Here is a 17,314-nt window from a genome sequence, read left to right as displayed (position 1 = left end):
ATACTCCTCGGTGTCCTCTGTTACTGCACCCATACTTAATTCACTGGGACAGGGCTGTAGGTAAGGCATTGTTGGCTGAGCTTGAGACCAACCTACAAGAACATCACTTCAAGATCATGGGGCATCAGTTCTCAACTCCTAAAGGGCCATACAGGGGGGGGGGGGGAGAACAGAAGTGGGTGGAGGTGGGAGCAACGGTCAAGGAATGTGGAGTTGGTTATATTAGTGGAAAGGTAATTTCCTGTAAATTTGCGAAGTCCTCAGTTTGACCTGTGGCTGAATAATTAGAGGCACGTTTCTCCTTAATCTATTAGCAGTTGAAGGTCATGCCATGAATTTCCTGAAAGGCAATTATCTTCAGATAATACCAAGAAGGTATTTAGAAATTATCCAGCATTTTAAGTTCTCACAAGGTAAACATCAACGTAAGAGTTTCCTTGCTGCATCATATCAAAAGGTCCCTCTAGTAGTCCAGCATTTTGCAACACCAGCCAGAACAAATGCCTTTCCAGGGACAGGATTCGGAAAGGGAGCACAGAAAGAGCACAACTGTTCACTCAGGCAAAATATAGTCATTCACACTGGATGTACACCCCCAACAGGTGGGGCAAAGTTTTGGATTTGAAATTCTATTTCATTCCTGTTTGTCTCAACCCAGGCAATCAATTAGTGTCCTCAAGAAAGTCAGAAATCTTTCGCCTCCACATCTCCAATTGCTGTTTCTGGTCCCTTTGTTTCTTGCCCTTTTCCTTTTTTAGACTGCCACAATATGGATCAGAACCTTGAGGTTCTGTTAAATGCATGAATGCGCTTCACATAAATTTTCCCCTTTCATGAGAGTGGGCATGGGTGGGGGGTGCTGAGAAGAATAACGACAGTAGCAAATTTAATGGAAGGTGGACAAGGGTGGTGAGCAACCTTCAGGAAGGTTGAAGTGAACCGTGAGACCCAGAAATCCGATACCAGATGCAAAAAGAATTATAGACGGAAGAACTGAACTGAGTTAATAGTTTTTGTGTGGCAACTTTTTGTTAGACTACACCCTCCCACCTCTTTCCAATCTTCATTCCAGCAAAGAAACTGGGTTGGAGGAGTTGCTTTGTTGGCGGCATGGGAATCAGAAATACTTGCTGACATAGGTGTCAACTCCCTGGGGCCCTGGGTTCCCGAACACCCACAAAATTCCCCATGAAGGGTTTGGACACCCACAAATTTTGGTGCCAGGGCCATGAACGCTGCACGGCACTCACAGCCACAGGGCCAAGTTGTCACTCCTGCTTGCTGATCTACTTCAGATTACCCAGAGATCTACGCATCTCTGGAGCAGAGGACAAATAACATTATCCTATTCAACACTGAAGTAGTGATGTATGGAAGTGAGAGCTGGACCATCAAGAAGGCTGATCGCCGAAGAATGGATGCTTTTGGATTATGGTGCTGGAGGAGACTCTTGAGAGTCCCACGGACTGCAAGAAGATCAAACCTATCCATTCTTAAGGAAATCAGCCTTGAATGCTCACTGGAAGGACAGATCCTGAAGCTGAGGCTCCAATACTTTGGCAACCTCATGAGAAGAGAAGACTCCCTGGAAAAGACCCTGATGTTGGGAAAGATGGAGGGCACAAGGAGAAGGGGATGACAGAGGACGAGATGGTTGGACAGTGTTCTCGAGCTACGAACATGAGTTTTACCAAACTGCGGGAAGCAATGGAAGACAGGAGGGCCTGGCATGCTCTGGTCCATGGGGTCACGAAGAGTCGGACACAACTAAACGACTAAACAACAACAACACTTGAGGAAAAGAGAGGAGAAAAGAGCTTTGCCGCTGTTGTTATTGTTTTATTATTCAGCTGCGAGTGTCCATTTCAGCACGTGAAAGTAACAAAATGTCCCGCAGACTGAGGGCAGATAGGGTCATTTTCGCCTACTGTACTCTTGCAGAACGGGGAGAGAGAGATGGAATGAACTTTGCCATTATTGTTATTATTCAGCTGCATATGTCAATTGCAGCGCATGCAAATATGAAAACGTACTGCATGGTGGCAAACTGACATGAACTGTGTGTGGTGGTGGTAGTAGTAGTAGTGGGGAGGCAGCTTAAATCCAAAACCCCTGCTTAGGAAAGCGCAGCAACTTGATTTGATATAAATCAACCCGGCTGCCTCTTCTGCCAGCTCCGCCCCGCTCCCCGCCTCCTTTCTCTGCAACAGTTGCTCAGGCGCCGGCAGGGGCAGGCGGCGCCGAGCGGGTGACGTCACAGGCGGGGGCCTTCGGCAAGCCGGAAACCGGAAGCGCCGGCCTGGGACCGGGTGACGTGTTAAAGAGTGGGAACTGTGTGGGAGCCCAGTCAGCCGAGCGGCCGCCATGGAGGCGCTTTACCACCAGACCAACAAGTGCGTGTGCGGGGCGGGAGGTTGCAGTAATAATAATAATAATAGTAATAATAATAGTAATAACCAGAGTACCTCCTTCTCGGGAGGGAAGGCGTCGGCGGGGCGGAGGTGTTTCAGTAAACGGGGGGAAACCGAGGGAGAGCCGTGGGGTGGAGGGGGGTTTCAGTGGGGTGGGTGTGGGGGAAGGGAGTGATATCCGTGGCAATGGGACGGAGGGCAGTAATATTCCAACTCAAAATCTGCATTTATGTGCCCCCCGTTCGTATATGTGAATCGTAGCAACAGCCCTGCTGTACCAGGTCAGCACTGAGTACAATGGTACCTCGGGTTACATACGCTTCAGGTTACATATGCTTCAGGTTACAGGCTCCGCTAACCCAGAAATAGTACCTCGGGTTAAGAACTTTGCTTCAGGATGAGAACAGAAATCGTTCTCCGGCGGTGCGGCAGCAGCAGGAGGCCCCATTAGCTAAAGTGGTGCTTCAGGTTAAGAGCAGTTTCAGGATAAGAACAGACCTCCAGAACGAATTAAGTTCTTAACCCGAGGTACCACTGTATTTTTATCGAGGAGGAGGGGCTGAGTGGAAGGCCACGTAAGTAAAAAGTCTGTGGCAATTTGAATGAAGTGTAACCTGGTTCTGGTGCCTGCCTGCCTATCCACTGAAAGATCTTCATGCAACGTCTCTGAATCATTCACCTGACAGTGTCTGAATATGAAGCACATTGCCTGCTATATTGGGGGGTGTAGCCTTGGCGCTTTTGTCACTGATTCTCGGCCGAACAGCAAAGACAGTGGTAGAAGCTTTTGATAAGTAGGGTGGGTGGGGCTGCGTCTGTTTACGCCACCAAAAAAGTTCTGCTAGCAAAAGCTAGAGCGGCCAGTAGTTCTTCTTTGCAGCAGTTGGCCAGATGTAATGATACAGAGCAGTATTCAAATGTACTGGAGTTTCACGCCCATCTGTCGCTCAGGAGGATTTGCTTCCTGCCATGAGATCTGCTGCATAGGCACTTGTTGAGATTTTTTTTAGGGGGAGGACCTAAAAAAGTTTTGCTGCACTGCCACGGCAAAAAATATAAACTGCTGCCTCCACCGCGCAACTCCGAGCACCATGCCACCCTCTGTCTCTGTCGCACAGAGGTGCCAGAACACACCAAAGATGTGACGGAACTCAGTTCCAGTGAGTTTCAGCTGAAAAAAAGGGCCTGGGCTTTATTATTCCCACCCCATTTTCTTACATTTGTCTCACCATGCTGTTCCACAGAGCCTTTGGGTCAGATGGCGTAAGTTTTAGCATAATGCGGCTCATCATTGTAATCTTGTTCAGCAGCTAAATCCCACTGGGTAGACCTCCATTTCAATTCAGAAATAAGTAGTTTTGAAAACACAGCCCTGGGTGGGGGAGATTGTGAACAGCAGGATGGGGATAAATCATTGGGGGCATATTGGGAGGGAAGCGAGAACAGGAAAGAATAAGGATGATGATTCTTTGTGTAGGGGTAGAAGCAGCGTGAAGCTTGGGAAGCAGGCTGAGTATCCATGTTGGGAAGAAGGGAGGAAACAGTCATTGATATGGGACACCAAAGGGTAACATCAGGTGGCAAGGACAGAGGTTCACAAATAGGGACTACTTTGGAGCTGTTTCTGCCAGAAATCAGCACCATTAAATTGGTGGATACACTTGGGGCTCTGGAGGGTAGAAGAAAAGGGAGATCACCACCTTAGTGACTGTCACGAGGGCTGCTGTTTGAAGTCTTTCCTTCTCCCACCTACTATGAGAAACTTCATAATTGAGAAGGGGAGTAAGTAGTCCTGGTATCAGGAGTCAGGTGATAGTTAACCATTGTTTACTATGTAATCTTATTCATGTCTACTCAGAGGTAAGTCTCATTGAGTTGTATGGGTCTTACACTCAGAGAAATGGGGATAAGAAATGTGCAGAGGGTTTCTCACTTGTATCTTGTTCATCCTCGTAACAACTCAAAGGTCATCTATTTGGATACTGGGCAACCGAGACTGAAACTAATAGAGTGATTGCTATGCCATTAAAATCTAAGATTGAGCTGTACTTTGATTCCCCAGATTTACACGTGTAGTTTAAACTACACAAGGTCCAGACTCTGTTCTCTAGGCACTGGGTCACAGTGGATTCCCCCCTCCCCCTGGCCATAGACACATTCCTTTTGTATTGTGTATAGCTTTGAGTAGTAGCTGTGTTCTGACAAACTCAACTCTGACCTGGGTGGAAGGGATGGCTTTCAGATTTTCAAAATCCTGAGTGTTAAACACAGTGCCTCTTTAAAACAGACTCTTCTTTGCCATCACCCTTCTAATCCTAGAGTGATTCTTTGCCATAATGGGTTGCCAATATTTTTGAACCCATGAGCAAATTTGGAATCTTGTAAGAGTGCCATGGGCACCACTTCTTCGGCTTCTCTTTCTTGCCCCAGATTGAGTAAGCACACACAGACTCTTTGATCTTCCAAGGGGTCTGGATAAAAGCTGGAACCAGTGGAACTAATATGGCTCCTCTTGAATTTGCATGATATCCACAGCACCCTCCAAAATCCACCATTATATTAAAGCTTAAAGTAGTGCAACACACAGTATGAATACCACAGACCCAAGGCATGGATCTTCATGACTTTTGCCTGGGATGTTAAAACCGTCAACAAACCACAGAGTACATTTGTGGATAAAACGGTCTCCTATCACTTGGTGGTGGTTTTCAGGAGAAATAGGAGGATCTATAAGAATCCATGCATCTTGAATCCCTGTTGTATCATGGTGGTGCTGGGAAGCACCAGATATGTGACTTTTATACTTTGGTCAGTGGAGATAGATTTGATGACGATTGGGGAATGAGGGGAACTCATAAGACAAGTATTCAATTTCAAGAGGATCTATTTTACTGGATCCAACATTTATGTGTGTTCATCTGTAACAGCGAAACCAGATGTCTTCATCTGCCCCAGCTGCAATAAAATATGTCCCTCCGATGTTGGTCTGTACAGCCACAGCAGCTGCTGTATCTTTCCAATGGTTTGACTTCATCTCTGATGGTACATTCTTCCATTGTCTCTTGAGGCAGATGGATGCCAGCAATATATGCCTTCTCCCTCTCTGTCTCCATTCCCTTTCTCTCTTTGGTTACTTGCTTCTTGTTCCCTTTTACCTCAGACACTTTATAGTCTGTTAAGCTGCTGATCCGAGCTTGAAAACTATATATCATGCTGAAAGAGGAAGTGGGAAAGAGCATTATTCTTCCATCTTCTTTCTTTACAACTCTGTAGTTTTCCGTGGGTTGGGGGAGATAACAGCCCATGGCACTTCATGACAAAGTGGGGTGTTCAGGGCTTTGTGGGTGCCAGGGGAAGGCCTCAAGGGTGCCATTATGCCCATGGGCACCATGTTGGCGAGTGCAGTTCCAGCCTATTTCTACAGTCTAGCACTGAACTTTGTAGCCAAGTCCTACATTCCTGCATCTTACGCTGTTTAATCTTTAAAGCTTTAAAAACCATACACCTTGACAATCTGATGAAAAGAACATTACATGCCCTTATGGTGTTTTTCTTTTTCTTTTTTAATATCCAGAGCTAGTCATGGACATACCATGTGCTCAGTTTTGGCATGTGCTCAGATGTTGAGTTGGCATGTTCTTGAAAACCTTCCAAACATTAAAACGCTAAGCAAGGTTGTGGAGACTTCAGAGGTTGCTGTTGTCATGCTTGTTTCCTCACCTGGTGGAGCCTGTTTGTGTTGACTAAAATGAAAATGAGCTAGAGATAGTTGAGTAAATCATAAAGAGTTGGACTGAAGGCCATCTCATTCAATTCTCTGTCCCAAACCAGCAGAAACAGACAGATCCAGGGGTAGCCAAGCGGGTGCCCTCCAGATGTTGACGTTGTTGGACTCTCAGCACCTCTGACCATTGGCCATGCTGACTGGGGCTGATGGGAGTTGGCATCCAGCAACTGGGGCTTCCCCTGAATCAGTCCTTGATCCCTTCTAGGCTCTAGTGATAGTTGGCTGGGATGATTTCCAAGAAGGTGCTTGCAAAGCGAATGGCTCTCTGGCATTGCTAGTGTTGCAGTGTTTTGAATTATGGTGCTGGAGGAGACTCTTGAGAGTCCCATGGACTGCAAGAAGATCAAACGTATCCATTCTGAAGGAAATCAGCCCTGAGTGCTCACTGGAAGGACAGATCGTGAAGCTGAGGCTCCAATACTTTGGCCACCTCATGAGAAGAGAAGACTCCCAGGAAAAGAATCTGATGTTGGGAAAGATGGAGGGCACAAGGAGAAGGGGACACCAGAGGACGAGATGGTTGGACAGCGTTCTCGAAACTTCAAACATGAGTCTGACCAAACTGTGGGAGGCAGTGGAAGACAGGAATGCCTGGCGTGCTCTGGTCCATGGGGTCACGAAGAGTCGGACACGACTAAACAAAACAAAAAAAATGTTGCAGCCTTTCTGTCTTGCCCATCAGACTCTAGCACACCTGAGCTGCTTCTCTTTGTCAGATGCTGAGTCTCATGATTCCCCCCCTTTTTATTGACCCCTGCCTTTAGTCATTCTCTTGGTGTGCTCAAGTGATTTTTCTGCCACGCATCCGTTTCCAGGAGGTGCCCGTGGGGCAGAGCATTCTTCCCCTCCTTGCCCTACCTGATCTCCCACGTCCTGTTGCCTTTTCTCTGCCTCTGGCCTGATATCCTCAGTCTGTTTCCAAAACAGGTTTTCTAGTTGGCAGGGCTGAGCCATTCCCACCATACCATTCCCACTCTTTGTTTTGGAGGAGATCCCAAAGAGAAGTGCCAGATAATCACGGGGAGAAATCCCAGCTTTTAACTTTCTTGCCTATAGAGTGGCTCAAGTGCAACAGTGTTCATTCAGAATTTGGATGCTCATTTAGCCAATGGAAAGAGATTTCTAACCAACTTTGCATCTGGAAACTTTCTGCTGCCTTAAATACGTTGAGGTTTCATTCATATAGCATATTTATTTGACGAACACATAGAAAAGAAGGTCAAAATAGGCTGTGTTAATTTTACATGCTACATAAATATTTCAGATATTTTCCCAATAGCCATAATATGGTTGAACTGAAATACTGAACTGAAATACACATATTGAATGTGTTTTAAAATGTTAATTTCCAAGTCAGACTTTGAATTTGTTTGAAGTTATCTTCAATTTAATTATTGTAAATATATTAAGACAAGACAATTCAAAGGAGTAAGATTCTGTTCAGATTTTAAGGGGGGACGGACAGAATGATGGTATAGAATATGGTTAGAATATTAAATTCTCAGCATGCTTGTGTGCACAAATATAGATGCTCACCCAAAGATATTCACCTGAAAATTGCTAATTACAAATTTGATTTTAGGTTGGACTGGTATTCTAGCCTTTCCAATTGACTGATTTGACAGATATTTCTCAGTTTGTTACGTTGCAACCTAATTTTTGAAGCAGTGCATTTCTAAAAATGGAAAGAAGTTCATGCGAACCCAGCATTGTCATCAAGACTGCATAAATTTGTGGCCTTAAACCCCCCCAAACCATTTCCCCACACCCATGCCAGTCATTTCTGCCATAAGAAGAAGAGTAGACGTAAGTGTTCCAGTTTTCAACTGTTTTTCAGAAGCCGAATGTCCGATGCGGTTGTCAGCTAGGGTTTCCGGGGCGTCTGTGCCAATCGGAAGCCGCGCCTTGGTTTTCGAACGTTTCGGAAGTCAAACGGACTTCCGGAACGGATTACGTTTGAGAACCAAGATACCACTGTGTATGAGAAATGTTTAGGAAATCTGTTCTGCAAAGTATGAGATTCCATACTGCCAGGATGGCCATCATAGTACCTTGTGGACGTTGTTGGACTCCCATCAGCTCCAGCCCGCACTGTCAGGGATGATGGGAGTTGTAGTCCCGCGACATGTTGGCTACCCTTGACTTGCACAGTATTTTTACTGTTATACCAGGGGTTTTGCTTCAATATTCTGATTGCTCTGAGCACTGATGATTCATTTCTGCCATGTGTTTGCCTTCTTGAGAAACCCTCCTTTTCTGCCGGAACCCTTGTGATTGACTAGAACTTTTCTTCTTTTCAACAGGCAGGTCCATGAGGTCCAGTCATACATGGGCCGCCTCGAGACATCAGACAAGCAGTCAGTCCACTGTGAGTAATTAATGGAAGAGGGTAACCTCACCGTTAGCTTGGCCAGTGCTCCCTGACTGTGTTTCCAATATGTGCCCAAGTGAAACCATTAATATGTTTTGACCTTTAGGTGGTGTAATGGGTCTGTGCGTATGGCTGCTAGCCAGAAGGTTGGAAGTTCAAGCCCGCCCAGGGATCGCTGTGGCAGGATTCCTGTGTTGCAGGGGGTTGAAATAGATGACCCTCTGGGTCCCTTCCGACTTACTATTCTCTGATTCCATTTTGCTGTACTGAGTGAGGGGTAGGGTATGGGGAAAGCCATGGGTGGTAGAGTTTTTATATTCTCATTAGCCCAGTGGTGTAAATTGCCTTTTGGAAAGGCACTTCAACATACAGTGGTGCCCCGCAAGACGAATGCCTCGCAAGACGGAAAACTCGCTAGACGAAAGAGTTTTCTGTTTTGGAGGTGCTTCGCTAGACGAATTTCCTATGGGCTTGCTTCGCAAGACGACAATGCCTTGCGAGTTCCTGCGGGTTTTTTCCTCCCCCCCTTTTTCTAAGCCGCTAAGCCGCTTATCAGCTGATCCGATCAGCCGATAAGCCGCTAAAAGCCGCTAATAGCGCTAATCCGCTAATCCGTCAATGGGCTTGCTTCGCAAGACGAAAAAACTGCTAGACGAAGAGAATCACAGAACGGATTCTTTTCGTCTTGCGAGGCACCACTGTACAAATAATTGCAAAAAAAGAGATGTGGCTGGCAGGTCACATTTTAGAAGAAGCATTCTTCTATGACTATGGTGGGTAACATGTGGCCCTCCAGTGGTTATTGGACCACAGCTCCTTTATCATTGGCCATCCTGGCTGGGACTGATGGTAGTTGGAGTCCAACAAACTTGAGAGAAACCACACTGAAATATACCGTAGTTAGTACATGACCCCTGTACGGCTCTCTCATTTGTCCCTACAGGCTGGCCCAAATTGTTGGAGAGGTTCGAGCCCCATGTTGGGCAAAAGACTCCTGCACGGCAGCGGCTTGAACTAGCTGTCTGTTGTGGCGCCTTCCAGTTCTATGAATGTATAATCAACTTTGGTGATAGTGCTCTAAAATGCAAAGATTCTGGCTAACTTTTTATCAGGATTGTGGAAAACATAAAGGACAGTTAATAATAATAATAATAATAATAATAATAATAGCAGCTTTTTTAGCAGAGCTTGCTTTATTATCTTGGTTTATGAGTCCAAAGAGAGAATTAAAATGTAAATTTAAAGACTTGATACAAGTGTCCTCTGGTAGCAGTAGTCAGTAACACAAAGGTGACTTGGGCATTTGAACGATTTGGACACTGCTGCCTAGCTAAGAAATTTTTGGACAGTTGTAATTTCCGAGAAGGTTATGCATAGTATCAGAATCCTGCAGCGAAAAAAGAACCCACAGGTGGTTATTTCTCACAAATGCATCTCATTTGTTAAATCCGTGTCCAGGGCAGCTGTGTACCAGCTCCATCTGGTACGTAGGCTGAGACCCTACCTGCCCGCGGACTGTCTCGCCAGAGTGGTGCATGCTCTGGTTATCTCCCGCTTGGACTACTGCAATGCGCTCTACGTGGGGCTACCTTTGACCTGGAAACTACAATGAATCCAGAATGCGGCAGCTTGACTGGGACTGGCCACCGGGACCATATAACACCGGTCTTGAAAGGCCTACATTGGCTCCCAGTACGTTTCCGAGCACAATTCAAAGTGTTGGTGCTGACCTTTAAAGCCCTAAACTGCCTCGGTCCAGTATACCTGAAGGAGCGTCTCCACCCCCATCGTTCTACCCGGACACTGAGGTCCAGTGCCGAGGGACTTCTGGCGGTTCCCTCACTGCGAGAAGCCAAGTTACAGGGAACCAGGCAGAGGGCCTTCTCGGTAGTGGCGCCCTGCCTGTGGAACGCCCTCCCACCAGATGTCAGAGAGAACAACAACTACCAGACTTTTAGAAGACATCTGAAGGCAGCCCTGTTTAGGGAAGCTTTTAATGTTTGATGTATCACAGTATTTTAATATTCTTTTGGAAGCCGCCCAGAGTGGCTGGGGAAACCCAGCCAGATGGGCGGGGTATAAATAATAAATTATTATTATTATTATATTATATGTTGGCAGCAAGAATATTTGCTGCCAACAGCAGCAGAAATTTGGACAGCATGAATCTCTGGCCATATATATATATATATATATATATATATATATATATATATATATATATAAAATAATGTACTGCCCCCCTCACCAAAATGTATGCTTATTTGCCCATCGTGCCCTGAATAGAGGGGATTTGTTCCTTGTTTCGTTGCTTTATTTTCCACATTCCATAAAATACTCCAAACAAATGTTTGCAATACTGCTACTGACGAGTGGCTGAAGTGGCAGGGCATTCCTTGCAGTCCCTGGCCCGATGGTTGTGGTGGGCACCTTCTCCACCTAGCTCCATGATGGGTGGCACTAGGAACATTAACACGTTCTCTGGTAGAAATCTCCCATTTCACACAGCGTGGGCAAGGCTTAACTGGCAAAGCCTGGCATGAAGGTATTGTGCTTGTTAAAACTGCAAGTGTCCTTCTGGCCCTGATGTTTCTTACCTTTCCCCCCTCATCTCCTCTTTCAGTGGTGGAAAACGAAATCCAGGCGCGAATAGACAGGATCTTCAGCAACTTGGAACGGTTGGAAATCTTTTGTAACAAGGAACCTCCTAGCAAGCGGCAGAACGCCAAGCTGTGAGTTACCTTCTTCCTCGCCCACCCAAACTACTTCCTGTGTCTTGGGACATATAGTGGTGCAGCCTTCTGACCTGTTCTCAGGGCAAGTTGTTGTTGTTCTGCATTGCTTGCTGCCTTCCATATGGGATAGAAGGTGCAGGGCAATAAATTTATTATTATGAACAAATCAGGCTATGTGGCAGGCTTTTCTCTTTCTTGTGCCTGTGAATGTTTTCTTAATTGCACTGATTTCCAATAGAACTTGAAGGCAGCTTAAAACCGAGCTCTTAAGGAAAGAAACCTGCTGATACAGGAAGCCTTTGGGCGGTATGGGAAAGAGACTTGGGGATCATAATTGCAGGTCATACATGGCAATCAGTTTGGCACAATCCAACCCTACGAACAATCCCTGCTCGTCTTCAGGAGGCTTCGCTTAAAATTATATTTCGCTGGCACTGGACTCGCCTAGCCAAAATAAACACTAGCACCTCTCCTCTTGCTGGAAAGGCTGCAGAGTGATAGGTTCATATTTTCATGCTTGGTGGAGTTGCATGATAGCATGCTCCTTTTAGGAAAAGGTGTTTCCTATTATTTTCAAAATTACGCAGCAATTCCTTCCACCCAATTCAGCTCTTGCCTTATTCCCATTAGACTCAAATGTAAACAATAGCCTTTAATGCGGAGATTTTGTGTTTGTGGTTTTTTTTTCTATTATCAGCAACCTGATTCACAGTAGCCTGATACTGGAAACAACCCATAGAAATCCCCATTGAAATCTGGGTAAATAATATTTGGAATAATGTAGCTCTGTCGTAATTCCTCACATGCCACAGATGGGTAATTAAAGGCACTTCCAGGACAGACACTTTTGGCAAGACTTGGCTTCCTTTCTTTTCCTTTATAAATAAGACAGAAGATACTTTTATTCCACCCACAGCACAAGAATCTCTGTGGAGACTATATTTGAATTGATAATGTATAAATAAATGTACAGTTGTACCTTGGTTCCCAAACACCTTGGTACTCAGACATTTTAGACTCCTGAACACTGCAAACCCGGAAGTGAATTTGCAAACGTTCTTTGGAACCCGAACGCCCAACATGGCTTCTGATTGGCTGCAGGAGCTTCCTGTAGCCAATCAGATGCCGTGCTTTGATTTCCGGAACTGATTCCATTCGACTTCCAATGTACGACTGTATTGCTTGTGTGCTGCATATGAAACTTAATAAGAATGTACCATAGGACAAGTTACTGTAGCGAGACGTTGTTCTTGTATTTACATGAAAATCAAAGCTAATGGCTTTCTTCCTCCTTTCTGTGACTTGTCGTTCTCAGACGAGTTGATCAGCTGAAATACGATATCCAGCACCTGCAGACGGCGTTGAGGAACTTCCAGCACCGGCGTTATGCACGGGAGCAGCAAGAGAGGCAGCGGGAGGAGCTTCTGGCCCGAACATTCACCACTAACGTATGCCCTCCCGTAAAACCAGTGGATTTGTGCTAATATTCGCCTCCCTCCCATGTCCCAATGTTCATCTATTTAACAGCTGTCGTTCTCAAATGGGGTCTTTTTGGGTGGCGAGAAATCATGGGGTTTAGCACTTAAGGAGATCAGCAACAATGTCCAAACTCACACGAGGCAACTTTCCCACCACTGCCAATCTTCTCCTGTAATACATAGGGAGTTTACTTAGTCTTTCAGGACACATGGAGCAGCAGCTCGATTTTGTGGCAGTCACACTTATGTGGAAAATGTAAGGACAGAAAGTTTGAACTTCACTGCTGCAGAATAATGCCGATTCTTTTTTAAAAAAACAAAACAAAAACATGGGCTTTTGTTGACACCCTTGTCCTTCTGGGTTCAGAGTGCCAAGGAAAGATAACCAACATGCTTCCCTTCCCTCCTCCCCCTTTGCAGGATTCTGACACCACCATTCCGATCGATGAAACCTTGCAGCATAACGAGTCCCTCCAAAATGCTCACCGTGGCATGGACGATCTCATTGGCAGCGGGACCAGCATTCTGCAGGGCCTGAGGGATCAGAGAATGACATTAAAGGTGGGCATAGGATGGGACCTTCAGCTTATATAGATAGATAGATAGATAGATAGATAGATAGATAGATAGATAGATAGATATATGTGGGGAGTAGGCACCCACTTTTTCTTCTTCCCCCTCTTTTAATTCTGATAACTTTCCAGAATTCTGAAAAGTAAAACTCAGGTGCAGGTTCTTTTCATTCTCGCCTTCTGTGTCTCTTCTCCAACCTCTCTTCGGTCACCCTGTCACTCCTCTGCCCCCACCCCCCGTATGGCAAAACCAAGCTTCTGCCCCTTTTGAACTCGCCACTCCCGTAGCTGCACTTGAGGCTTTCAGATACACTCAAATTCCACATGTTGCGATTGTATCATTAATTCAACCTGTCGGGATTTCTTGTAGCTTCGTTGTGCACTGCTGCGAATTTGGGCAGAGTTTTGCAAATTTGCTCCTGGATAAGAAGCTCCGAATATCAGTCCAGGGAGGGGCAAAGCTGTGGGTGGGTGGGGGGGGGGGGAGAAAATACTTTGCATACAGAGGGTCCCAGGTTCAGCAACCTTGGCTCCGCCTGTTAAAAGGATCTGCCTGAGACCATGGGGAAAACAGACAGTAAAAGGCTAAGCTGGATGATTCCTTTGTTCCTGGTATAAGGCAGCTTCTTGTGAATTAAAAGAGAATCTGAAGGTTGCCTATCCTACCCAAAACCTTTTCCTGAATCAGGATCCTCCATGCCAGCGGTTCCTAAAAAGAGCAAGACTATTTGCATATGAGGTTTTCCCTACCTTCCCTCTTCTCATTGGCCCACCGTTCCTTCACTCCACTGTTTGCCCTCCTCCTCCTCCTCTAGCTATTGCTGCCTCTGGTCTCCTTCCGCCCTTCAACCAGTTGTTCTGCCTCCTTGCATCTCCATCACTTTCTGCCCTCGGAGTCTTCTTCCTAACTCTCTGCCCTGTTCTCTGGGCACTCCACTATCAATGGCACACAGCTTCTGGGGTCCCTAAGCCACACCGGGTGCTATTGTCTCCCCAGCCACCACTCCCTGCCGTGCAGAGGTTAAAAGCTCAAGTGTCCTCGGTAGCCACTGACGTAAATGCCGTTTCCCAACCCCGTGCCTGTTTTTATTCCAACCCCAGCCCTTTTCCTCTAGAAGAAGCAGGCTGGGTGTGGTAGGCTTGAGCCACTGGGCAACCCCTGATATTCCTGCCAAGCTAGAGAAACCACTTCCCTGCGCTGCCCTGGCCCCACTTGGAACACAGCTGTCCAAACACCAACTCCAGCAGTCTCTCACCTCTTAAGGCGTTACAGGATGTGACCTTGCAGGCTTGAATGTTCATTTTGGAGTGATGTCACCCTGGAAGTGAACTGTAGCCTTTTAGCATCCCGTTGGTAATCACATCGGATCAGATGAGCATGTCGACGTGGCTCTCCCTAGATGGAAGCTCACAGGCTGAATATTCCTAGATGGAAATGCGGAATGCTCCTTTTCAGAGTTCTGGGGTGAGAATTCGCATTCTTTGTGTAGCTGCATCTCAGTAGGTAGCACAGAGGTATCCCACCTGTAGCATTTCTTGGCTCTCTTCTCACTGTTGCCCTACACAACGACATGCCTTTGCTGCTGTTCTTGGAGCCACTCCCGATTTTTCCATCACATCAATTGTGCCACTGCTCCAGGACAGATTCCCTGTGGAAAAGGAAGCATTGGGGTTACATGAGTCTTCAGCATAATTCTGGCTTCCTAAGGGAGGACCTCAGTGAAGTGAAAGCCTTCACCAAACACAATTTTAAAAGTGAAATACAGTGGTACCTCGGAACTCGAACAGCTCTGTTCCTGAACGTTTTGGCTCCCGATTGCCAAAAACCCAGAAGTAAGTGCTCCGGTTTTCAGAACACGAACGTCCAACACAGCTTCCACTGTGCAAAAACCTAGCTGTCAGCCAATCAGAAGCCGTGCTTCAGAACTCTAAACATTTCGGAAGTTGGACGGTGTTCCAAAACGGATTACGTTCGAGTTCCGAGGTACCACTGCATATATATGCAGTGGTACCTCGGTTCCCAAACTCCTCCATTGTCGTATGTTTCGGTTCTCGAATGCCGAAAACCCGGAAGTAAATGCTTCTGTTTTCTAACTTTTTTCAGAACCCAAACGTGAGACGCAGCTTCCGCTGAGTGCAAGAAGCTCTTGCAACCAATGGGAAGCCACGCCTTAGTTTTCAAACCTTTTGGAAACTAAACAGGCTTCTGGAACAGATTACATTTGAGAACCGAGGTACCACTGTATATGGAATTTGGCCACCAGAGCTTTCTTTTTTAAAAAAGGCATTCTCCACTGCGGCATTTTGTTCCATATCCCCCTGGCCTACCTGTGATTTCTGACTCCTGGTGAAGGGAGGAGCCATATACCTTTGTTTGTTACTGTGCTGATTCCGATTGGTGGAAGGCTGTTCCTCCTCCTGCTTCCTGGTCCTATCAGAGCACAGGTAAAACCTGCATGGAAAAGCAGATGGGTGATAGCCATGGGACAGGTTGTGCTTTCCTGGTGAGAGCTGTGCCTCTCTAGCACTGACCTTCCAGCATATGGGCCATGACCCACAACCCTGTTGCTACCCAGCCTAAGATGCTTTGTGAGAGCACTGGTGCTGCCATTTTTTTAAAAAAACACATTATGTCCATTTGTCTAAAAGTGTTCCTGGAAAGGAAACTGCTAAATCAAACAGAGGGTTCCATAGTCCCCCTTCCCCCCAAAAAATTAAGTGTTGAAAGTATGGTTTTGGGATGGCATGGTAAACCTAACCAACTTGTGACAACAGAAGATCAGCAGGGGAGCATGGAGGCAGAGGAAAGGAGATGGGAAGGTGGAGTGGGCCCTGCAATTCAGAGGGATGTGGAAAGCAAGTCCTTGCTCTGTAAAAGCTCATTCTGCTTGGATGGCCATCTGTCAAGGATGCTTTAGCTGAGATTCCTGCATTGCGAGGGGTTGGACTAGATGACCGTGTGGGGCCCTTCCAGCTCTACAATTCTATGATTCTCAGTAAACAACCTCTGACTGTGGAGGATGCCGAAGCCATTCAGAGAGTCTGCCTGTTCGTTTCCCTAACGTTGCTGCTTCTCTTTCTCTCTTGCTCTCTCTCACCTCCAGGGCACCCAGAAGAAAATCCTGGATGTTGTAAACATGCTCGGCTTATCCAACACAGTCATGCGCCTCACTGAGAAACGTGCCTTCCAGGATAAGTACTTCATGATCGGAGGCATGATCGTGACCTGCGTGCTCATGTTCCTCATAGTGCAGTACCTGACGTGAGCAGCGAGAGAACTTCCCAGCGGACTGTGATGGACTGACTGCCTTTCTTCATAGACTCCCAACGTAATGGCGAACCTCCTGCCTTCTGGACTGGTCATGTTCTCTCCTTACAGCATCGTGAGATGGCTCAGATTTAGCATACGTGGACTCGGGCCCTTGGTGCTGAAGGGGTGCTTACAAAGCCACACGGTGCCGAGATGCGATGTAATTCTTCAGCCAGGTGGCGGGCTGTCTCTCTGTGCCCCATGCAGGTTTAGAAGACATTGGCATGCGGTTGTCATGCGCTGCTCACAGGAGCGGTGCACATTCATGTGGTCACAGAACCCCTGTGCAATCGTGACGGAACCTAAGAAAACTGCACGACTCTGCAGTCTGTGGACCTGCACACCCACTTGGTGTTCTTACGAACCAGGTTACATACATGAACGTTGTGGTCAGCTGAGCGGATTTGATTTATTTTACCTTAATATAGTCCCAGGATGCAAGGAGAGTATTGTCCTGCCATGGCTGAAACAAGTAGAAATCTTCATGGGCCAAAAAGATCTTCTTTTTCGGAAGCTGTGTGCCTGCCTCTTATTTAGAATAAGCAGATCCCGAAGGCTAGACAGCAAGGTAACTCATTTTTGAACCATAGTAAAATATTCAGGGTAATGGATGGCAGCAGTCACCCTCCACTTTGCAGAAGCTAGCGCTT

At 46.4% G+C, this 17,314-nt stretch overlaps 3 protein-coding genes and 1 long non-coding RNA gene across 7 annotated transcripts in view; 3 read left to right on the top strand and 1 right to left on the bottom strand.

The window, feature by feature from the left end:
• Positions 1 to 17,314, top strand: part of LOC310690621 (la-related protein 6-like) — a 166,408-nt gene that overhangs the window by 113,456 nt on the left and 35,638 nt on the right. The window contains exon 1 of one of the 3 annotated variants that reach the window (XM_083469967.1): positions 17,097 to 17,232. The exons of 1 other annotated variant lie outside the window; for it this stretch is intronic. The gene's annotated coding sequence lies outside the window, so the exon portion shown is untranslated. Of the gene's footprint in view, positions 1 to 17,096; positions 17,233 to 17,314 lie in introns of those variants that run through there. One more of the 3 variants, XM_083469968.1, reaches the window with a different exon arrangement.
• Positions 1 to 17,314, bottom strand: part of LOC310690877 — a 237,370-nt gene that overhangs the window by 187,087 nt on the left and 32,969 nt on the right. The gene's annotated exons all lie outside the window — the stretch shown is intronic.
• Positions 1 to 17,314, top strand: part of NSF (N-ethylmaleimide sensitive factor, vesicle fusing ATPase) — a 271,739-nt gene that overhangs the window by 248,671 nt on the left and 5,754 nt on the right. The gene's annotated exons all lie outside the window — the stretch shown is intronic.
• GOSR2 (golgi SNAP receptor complex member 2) lies at positions 2,267 to 17,177 on the top strand. 2 transcript variants are annotated; one of them, XM_083470317.1, is made up of 6 exons: positions 2,267 to 2,393; positions 8,502 to 8,566; positions 11,193 to 11,301; positions 12,620 to 12,752; positions 13,203 to 13,343; positions 16,459 to 17,177. In XM_083470317.1, the coding sequence occupies exons 1-6, from the start codon at positions 2,365 to 2,367 to the stop codon at positions 16,618 to 16,620; spliced, it is 639 nt and encodes a 212-aa protein (XP_083326443.1). In that variant the 5' UTR covers positions 2,267 to 2,364; the 3' UTR covers positions 16,621 to 17,177. The 2 variants fall into 2 exon arrangements, with proteins under 2 accessions (XP_083326443.1, XP_083326444.1); XM_083470318.1 differs by lacking the exon at positions 13,203 to 13,343.

This window comes from Podarcis liolepis (genome assembly GCF_965112155.1).
Source record: "Podarcis liolepis genome assembly, chromosome: 13".
NCBI lineage: Eukaryota > Metazoa > Chordata > Lepidosauria > Squamata > Lacertidae > Podarcis > Podarcis liolepis.
Note: the sequence above shows the minus strand (reverse complement) of the source record. Positions and strands in the feature narration are given on the sequence as shown.

Coding starts and splice junctions, on each gene's coding strand:
- GOSR2 (XM_083470317.1), top strand. CDS start 2,365: ATGGAGGCGCTTTACCACCAGACCAACAA. Junction 2,394..8,501: donor CTTTACCACCAGACCAACAA/GTGCGTGTGCGG, acceptor TCTTTTCAACAG/GCAGGTCCATGAGGTCCAGT. Junction 13,344..16,458: donor ATCAGAGAATGACATTAAAG/GTGGGCATAGGA, acceptor TCTCACCTCCAG/GGCACCCAGAAGAAAATCCT.